At 36.6% G+C, this 9,293-nt stretch overlaps 1 protein-coding gene across 5 annotated transcripts in view; it reads right to left on the reverse strand.

Moving 5' to 3' along the window:
- LOC110461766 (dynein beta chain, flagellar outer arm-like) overlaps window positions 1-9,293 on the reverse strand; it is a 202,081-nt gene that overhangs the window by 134,571 nt on the left and 58,217 nt on the right. For 4 of the 5 annotated variants that reach the window (XM_021515407.1, XM_021515405.1, XM_021515406.1 and 1 more), the window contains 3 exons: window positions 7,754-7,905; window positions 4,746-4,941; window positions 1,767-1,784 (listed from right to left, as the gene is read on the reverse strand). In XM_021515407.1, coding sequence (XP_021371082.1) covers window positions 1,767-1,784; window positions 4,746-4,941; window positions 7,754-7,905 — 366 coding nt within the window. The remainder of the gene's footprint in view (window positions 1-1,766; window positions 1,785-4,745; window positions 4,942-7,753; window positions 7,906-9,293) is intronic. The other variant, XM_021515403.1, reaches the window with a different exon arrangement.

Genomic DNA, 9,293 nt, shown 5'->3' on the forward strand with positions numbered 1-9,293 from the left:
CTTATACACCAGTGTACCTGTCCACCAGCTGATGATGACTGACTCAGCCTGACTAACAATGATCTACTGTACTTATACACCAGTGTACCTGTCCACCAGCTGATGATGACTGACTCAGCCTGACTAACAATGATCTACTGTACTTATACACCAGTGTACCTGTCCACCAGCTGATGATGACTGACTCAGCCTGACTAACAATGATCTACTGTACTTATACACCAGTGTACCTGTCCACCAGCTGATGATGACTGACTCAGCCTGACTAACAATGATCTACTGTACTTATACACCAGTGTACCTGTCCACCAGCTGATGATGACTGACTCAGCCTGACTAACAATGATCTACTGTACTTATACACCAGTGTACCTGTCCACCAGCTGATGATGACTGACTCAGCCTGACTAACAATGATCTACTGTACTTATACACCAGTGTACCTGTCCACCAGCTGATGATGACTGACTCAGCCTGACTAACAATGATCTACTGTACTTATACACCAGTGTACCTGTCCACCAGCTGATGATGACTGACTCAGCCTGACTAACAATGATCTACTGTACTTATACACCAGTGTACCTGTCCACCAGCTGATGATGACTGACTCAGCCTGACTAACAATGATCTACTGTACTTATACACCAGTGTACCTGTCCACCAGCTGATGATGACTGACTCAGCCTGACTAACAATGATCTACTGTACTTATACACCAGTGTACCTGTCCACCAGCTGATGATGACTGACTCAGCCTGACTAACAATGATCTACTGTACTTATACACCAGTGTACCTGTCCACCAGCTGATGATGACTGACTCAGCCTGACTAACAATGATCTACTGTACTTATACACCAGTGTACCTGTCCACCAGCTGATGATGACTGACTCAGCCTGACTAACAATGATCTACTGTACTTATACACCAGTGTACCTGTCCACCAGCTGATGATGACTGACTCAGCCTGACTAACAATGATCTACTGTACTTATACACCAGTGTACCTGTCCACCAGCTGATGATGACTGACTCAGCCTGACTAACAATGATCTACTGTACTTATACACCAGTGTACCTGTCCACCAGCTGATGATGACTGACTCAGCCTGACTAACAATGATCTACTGTACTTATACACCAGTGTACCTGTCCACCAGCTGATGATGACTGACTCAGCCTGACTAACAATGATCTACTGTACTTATACACCAGTGTTCCTGTCCACAGGGAAGTGTATGCCCCTTCACAATATAGTCTATATGTAACACTACCAAGGTCCCCAGCCGGTTTCATGTAAAACCTGAAGAAAACACTGATTACTTATCTTACTTATATGATTTGAACCATTTATACATAACATATGACAATCAAATAAAAGGAAAAAGGAGAAAATAGTTGCATAAAGAGAATGTATGTCTTGTTTTGTTGGAAAATGAAACAAAACACAAATCTACCAGACAACAGCAGCTTGAGATACCTGTAAACTATTATTAATATTAATTTTTCTGTGGGGAAGTTGTTATAAAAAGCTGAGTATTTCAGTAAGGAGGTAGTTATGCTCATAACGCTCCTGTTATATCTGATTTTTTCAGTTAAATTTAGTTAATTTCAATATTTTATGTGCTGATGTTACTCTGTGTAACTGTTTCTTCTACATTTTTTTAAACAGTGATGATATGATAATTATCATGATTTACATGTTACATATCGGGTTATCATTTAAAGAATTCCTTTTTTAAGTTCACTATTTGCTATCTACCTTTCTTCCCAAATGTCACTGAAAGTCAAAGAATCAAAAAAGACTTTTTTGAGACTCTTAATTTTCAACTCAACTATCTCAAGTTCAAACATACTAGCTGGCCATGTAAGAATATAACAGACCACAAATTTTACCCGTCATCAGTACAGCAGAAAAACATATAACAAATCGAGTTTCTACTTAGGACAAGTTAAAATCTTCCAGAGGGGAACAGTTGATGTTCCTCAGCAGCAGATGAAGTGTATACATTGGTATATCAAACACACATATCTCTAGTAACACTGAATTCTGTAGTATTTACACTTCACTTCAGTTTCATGCAACAATTTCAATCTCAAGCACAAGAAAGTCTCACTCCAAGGTCTCTGCAACAATTAAGTTTGGACAAGTTGAGTTTTTGAATTTTACTTAATTTGGGGATTTTATTTGCATTTATATGATATTTTGTTGAAAATAGATTAAAGCATATTTATGAAAAGCTAAATGTTTCTTTTACACATTAAACCAGTTTTATAAATGAAAACCAGAAAAATTGCCAAATCACTAAAATTTCATAACTCAAGTGAACGTAGCACAGCTGAGTAGATTAAACTGTGTCATATTTTGGAGAACATAAAGTCCAAACTGAATTTATTAACAAAATGAATTATCGAGAAGTATTCAGGCAAGAATTAAGAAGTATGAATGTGTACAGGGAGTAGGAAGATGAAGCAGAACTTCGTTATTTGGCGGAGTGTAATCATAGAGGTCAACTTCAACAGCCTACGACAAAGTTACTAAACGTAGGAGTAGTTCATCAAATCTCTACTAAACAAAGTTACTAAACATGGGAGTAGTTCATCAAATCTCTACTAAACAAAGTTACTAAACATGGGAGTAGTTCATCAAATCTCTACTAAACAAAGTTACTAAACATGGGAGTAGTTCATCAAATCTCTACTAAACAAAGTTACTAAACATGGGAGTAGTTCATCAAATCTCTACTAAACAAAGTTACTAAACATGGGAGTAGTTCATCAAATCTCTACTAAACAAAGTTACTAAACATGGGAGTAGTTCATCAAATCTCTACTAAACAAAGTTACTAAACATGGGAGTAGTTCATCAAATCTCTACTAAACAAAGTTACTAAACATGGGAGTAGTTCATCAAATCTCTACTAAACAAAGTTACTAAACATGGGAGTAGTTCATCAAATCTCTACTAAACAAAGTTACTAAACATGGGAGTAGTTCATCAAATCTCTACTAAACAAAGTTACTAAACATGGGAGTAGTTCATCAAATCTCTACTAAACAAAGTTACTAAACATGGGAGTAGTTCATCAAATCTCTACTAAACAAAGTTACTAAACATGGGAGTAGTTCATCAAATCTCTACTAAACAAAGTTACTAAACATGGGAGTAGTTCATCAAATCTCTACTAAACAAAGTTACTAAACATGGGAGTAGTTCATCAAATCTCTACTAAACAAAGTTACTAAACATGGGAGTAGTTCATCAAATCTCTACTAAACAAAGTTACTAAACATGGGAGTAGTTCATCAAATCTCTACTAAACAAAGTTACTAAACATGGGAGTAGTTCATCAAATCTCTACTAAACAAAGTTACTAAACATGGGAGTAGTTCATCAAATCTCTACTAAACAAAGTTACTAAACATGGGAGTAGTTCATCAAATCTCTACTAAACAAAGTTACTAAACATGGGAGTAGTTCATCAAATCTCTACTAAACAAAGTTACTAAACATGGGAGTAGTTCATCAAATCTCTACTAAACAAAGTTACTAAACATGGGAGTAGTTCATCAAATCTCTACTAAACAAAGTTACTAAACATGGGAGTAGTTCATCAAATCTCTACTAAACAAAGTTACTAAACATGGGAGTAGTTCATCAAATCTCTACTAAACAAAGTTACTAAATGTGGGAGTAGTTCATCAAATCTCTACTAAACAAAGTTACTTAACATGGGAGTAGTTCATCAAATCTCTACTAAACAAAGTTACTAAACGTGGGAGTAGTTCATCAAATCTCTACTAAACAATTATACATGGAAATTCTACAGTAGAGGATCAAGTAACACACTCTAAGTAAAGAAAGCTTATCATTCTTGTGTCATAATGTTGCCTTAATTTCTAATTATTTATTTTTCCTCCCAAGTAACGAAGTTCTACCATCCATACATGTCACGGAAGAAGTATTAGGACCAGACCACCCCATCTGAGTACAAAAAAAAGTCTCCGACATCAATGACGGATAAACCTTGTAATGTCTGCATAATTCCAAATCTCTTTCTCAGTGATTCCCAGCCTACAGTGTAAAGGTCTTGTGTTACAATTTGTCTGTCATCAATAGAGGGCAAATGTATCAACAGTATAACATACAACCTAATATAAATACAGTGCATACTAACCAAATAGTACCATATGTAGGATAATTACACAAGGAAAGTTTATGTTTTTCATTAGAGTTTTTTGCTTATTAATTGTTAAACTGGAATCATTTTCATAAATGTAACTGTTACAGTGTAATGTGCCAAATAAAATGTCACCAGAATTTGATTTGCTCAGTGTATTCATCCAATTCCACAGTTTTACTATGAATATTCCCAACGTCAAATACAAACCTACTACAATGCAAGTTAACACCAATTTGTTCTTTACCTTAGCAATCTTAAAGAGTCCAAAATGTATTCCAAAATTAACTCATAAAACTTTATGAGGAATGAACAAAAAAAATTGTCCCTAACCACTCGGCAAAGCCTCGTGTTTGGCAACTTAAGAATCCTCCCCCTCGGGTTGAGATTCTCCTATCTCACCCCTAAGGGGGTGAAAGATTCTATTAAGTATAAGTAAAGCTTAGATCTTAGGTTAACAACAGGTTTATTCTACTCTGATATATGTGCAGTTTTTTGTGTGACTTAAAAAACACCAAAAAAACAAAACTTTTAAACAGAAACTTGCAGTAACCACTTACCTTTGCCTTTACTCATTGAGCTGGAGGCACGGGCAGCTACTGTGACCTTGCGTGACCCTGCACTCCGTATTGTCCTGGTACGTGGTTTGGGTTTCTCCACACCCATAGCTGTGGCCATTTGGAACTGTAAAGCATTCTTCAGACCAAGAATGAAGCTGGTGAGCCAGGTCTCAATTTGTCCCTCACATGTTACAGGCTGTGAAGAGAGGTTAACATACGGACAATGTCACAGATTTACGGTTGAACTGAAGGTGCTTGTATACGTAGCTGTGTGTAAATGTAAAGGTAAACACTGATTTTATGACTTCGAATATTGTCAATTTTCAGGCAGCCACAAAGTCGCAGTTTGATAAGAAAACTCTACCAAGTTGTTCTATATACTTCAGCCAAAACGTTTTGAATTATTGAATTATTTATGAAAAGTTTACATATTAACATTATAATATACAGCCGTAATATATGCCTTCAACCCTGATAGTATTTTGCCACACTGTAGCTGTAAAATACAACACTTCCATATTATTTTGTCTGCAAGTGTCATACTCAATTGAAACATCATTACTGTTTTACACAGTCCAGCCGTTTATACGACACACGTCTACCCTCAATAGTGATTATATAAATAAGATCAATCACCTGTCATTCATCTTGCATTTGTGAACTTGAAAGAGGGTAAAGGTCAAATTTATTTAAAGAGGCCAAGTATCATCAATCTACAAATATTGGATATTTTTTGAAAGAATTTAATTAATCTATTTTACCCATGCGGCCTTTCAAATGGTAAAATCTGCCATTCATTTCAGCTTTATAATACCAATAGGGATATGTTGACCACACATGTACAGGTGGTAATATAGTGACTGTGTACTTAGTACACCGGTAGTAATATAGTGACTGTGTACTTAGTACACCGGTAGTAATATAGTGTACACCGGTAGTAATAAAGTGACAGTGAACTTAGTACACCGGTAGTAATATAGTGACAGTGTACTTAGTACACCGGTAGTAATATAGTGACAGTGTACTTAGTACACCGGTAGTAATATAGTGACAGTGTACTTAGTACACCGGTAGTAATATAGTGACAGTGTACTTAGTACACCGGTAGTAATATAGTGACAGTGTACTTAGTACACCGGTAGTAATATAGTGACAGTGTACTTAGTACACCGGTAGTAATATAGTGACAGTGTACTTAGTACACCGGTAGTAATATAGTGACAGTGTACTTAGTACACCGGTAGTAATATAGTGACAGTGTACTTAGTACACCGGTAGTAATATAGTGACAGTGTACTTAGTACACCGGTAGTAATATAGTGACAGTGTACTTAGTACACCGGTAGTAATATAGTGACAGTGTACTTAGTACACCGGTAGTAATATAGTGACAGTGTACTTAGTACACCGGTAGTAATATAGTGACAGTGTACTTAGTACACCGGTAGTAATATAGTGACAGTGTACTTAGTACACCGGTAGTAATATAGTGACAGTGTACTTAGTACACCGGTAGTAATATAGTGACAGTGTACTTAGTACACCGGTAGTAATATAGTGACAGTGTACTTAGTCCACCGGTAGTAATATAGTGACAGTGTACTTAGTACACCGGTAGTAATATAGTGACAGTGTACTTAGTACACCGGTAGTAATATAGTGACAGTGTACTTAGTACACCGGTAGTAATATAGTGACAGTGTACTTAGTACACCGGTAGTAATATAGTGACAGTGTACTTAGTACACCGGTAGTAATATAGTGACAGTGTACTTAGTACACCGGTAGTAATATAGTGACAGTGTACTTAGTACACCGGTAGTAATATAGTGACAGTGTACTTAGTACACCGGTAGTAATATAGTGACAGTGTACTTAGTACACCGGTAGTAATATAGTGACAGTGTACTTAGTACACCGGTAGTAATATAGTGACAGTGTACTTAGTACACCGGTAGTAATATAGTGACAGTGTACTTAGTACACCGGTAGTAATATAGTGACAGTGTACTTAGTACACCGGTAGTAATATAGTGACAGTGTACTTAGTACACCGGTAGTAATATAGTGACAGTGTACTTAGTACACCGGTAGTAATATAGTGACAGTGTACTTAGTACACCGGTAGTAATATAGTGACAGTGTACTTAGTACACCGGTAGTAATATAGTGACAGTGTACTTAGTACACCGGTAGTAATATAGTGACAGTGTACTTAGTACACCGGTAGTAATATAGTGACAGTGTACTTAGTACACCGGTAGTAATATAGTGACAGTGTACTTAGTACACCGGTAGTAATATAGTGACAGTGTACTTAGTACACCGGTAGTAATATAGTGACAGTGTACTTAGTACACCGGTAGTAATATAGTGACAGTGTACTTAGTACACCGGTAGTAATATAGTGACAGTGTACTTAGTACACCGGTAGTAATATAGTGACAGTGTACTTAGTACACCGGTAGTAATATAGTGACAGTGTACTTAGTACACCGGTAGTAATATAGTGACAGTGTACTTAGTACACCGGTAGTAATATAGTGACAGTGTACTTAGTACACCGGTAGTAATATAGTGACAGTGTACTTAGTACACCGGTAGTAATATAGTGACAGTGTACTTAGTACACCGGTAGTAATATAGTGACAGTGTACTTAGTACACCGGTAGTAATATAGTGACAGTGTACTTAGTACACCGGTAGTAATATAGTGACAGTGTACTTAGTACACCGGTAGTAATATAGTGACAGTGTACTTAGTACACCGGTAGTAATATAGTGACAGTGTACTTAGTACACCGGTAGTAATATAGTGACAGTGTACTTAGTACACCGGTAGTAATATAGTGACAGTGTACTTAGTACACCGGTAGTAATATAGTGACAGTGTACTTAGTCCACCGGTAGTAATATAGTGACTGTGTACTTAGTACACTGGTAGTAATATAGTGACAGTGTACTTAGTACACCGGTAGTAATTATATATAATATAGTGACAATTTTACCTGTAGGAAGTCAAGTCGTTCTCCGAGTGTACTTAGTACACCGGTGATCATGAAGCTGTATTTCTCATTGTCCTCCACCTCTTCATATACCAGACTGCCGACATTTTCAAACACCTTACTGATGAACAGGTTCACCTGCTTCAGGTCATATCCTGGGGTGGAAACAAGCTTACTTACAGACAACACATAGGTCCTAAAAAGTTACCAGGTCACATAAGTAACCACATCCTATAAAGTTACCAGGTCATATAAAGTTACAAGGTCCTTTAAAATTACCAGGTGCTATACAGTTACCAGGTCGTAAAAAGTAACCAGGTCCTATAAAGTAACCAGGTCCTATAAAGTTACCAGGTCCTATACAGTAACCAGGTCCTATACAGTTACCAGGTCCTATAAAGTTACCAGGTCCTATAAAGTAACCAGGTCCTATAAAGTAACCAGGTCGTAAAAAGTTACCAGGTTCTATAAAGTTACCAGTAACCAGGTTCTATAAAGTAACCAGGTCCAATAAAGTTACCAGGTTCTATAAAGTTACCAGGTTCTATACAGTTACCAGTAACCAGGTTCTATAAAGTAACCAGGTCCTATAAAGTTACCAGGTCCTATAAAGTTACCAGTAACCAGGTTCTATAAAGTAACAAGGTCCAATAAAGTTACCAGGTTCTATAAAGTAACCAGGTCCTAAAAAGTTACCAGGTTCTATAAAGTTACCAGGTTCTATAAAGTTACCAGATTCTATAAAGTTACCAGGTTCTATAAAGTTACCAGTAACCAGGTTCTATAAAGTAACAAGAACCAATAAAGTTACCAGGTTCTATAAAGTAACCAGGTCAATGTTAACATGTGGTATCTCTATCTTTATTAATATCTGATTATTACAAGAGCTTATCATTAAAACCTGAGTAATATTGATATATGTCCGGAATTAAATATAAACTCAACAAGAGGCCCATGGGCCTTAACGGTCACCTGATATATTTATACAGAGAGTTGATTTCGTTTTTAACATGAACAGAAATATTATTCAAAGTGACAAAAAACAATAAAACCACCTTATTCAATATCAAGCATACAGATTTCAGACTAAAAAGGATTTGAAACTAGCACCTCTGATTCTAAACAAGGAAAATGAAGAAATTTTAGCACACTGACTCCCTTGAGCCCCACCCTACAGCCCTTGGGGATAGGGCTGGCTCAAAATTTTCAAAGTATCAAACTGTCAACTCAAGGTTATAATTCCAATCAAGTTATTAACATGTAATATTCCAAGTATCATTTGCCATATATTATAAACCATAATAAATTTCAGTAAATTCGTCCCTTTTTGGCCCCACCCATCAGCCCCTGGGGGTCAGTCAGAGCTGGTATGTGCTTATTATCAAACTGCTACCTAATACTGATAATGCTAACCCAAATTGAATTATTTCCAATGGAAATTAAACAAATGTTGGTCCAAAATGTGATTTCCTTATATAAACTATAGTAAAGTTTACCCCCTCCCCAGGGGGAAACGTGAGACCCCAGGGTCAAGAAATTCACA

Source organism: Mizuhopecten yessoensis, unplaced genomic scaffold (genome assembly GCF_002113885.1).
Source record: "Mizuhopecten yessoensis strain PY_sf001 unplaced genomic scaffold, ASM211388v2 scaffold10659, whole genome shotgun sequence".
In the NCBI taxonomy this organism is placed as follows: Eukaryota; Metazoa; Mollusca; class Bivalvia; order Pectinida; family Pectinidae; genus Mizuhopecten; species Mizuhopecten yessoensis.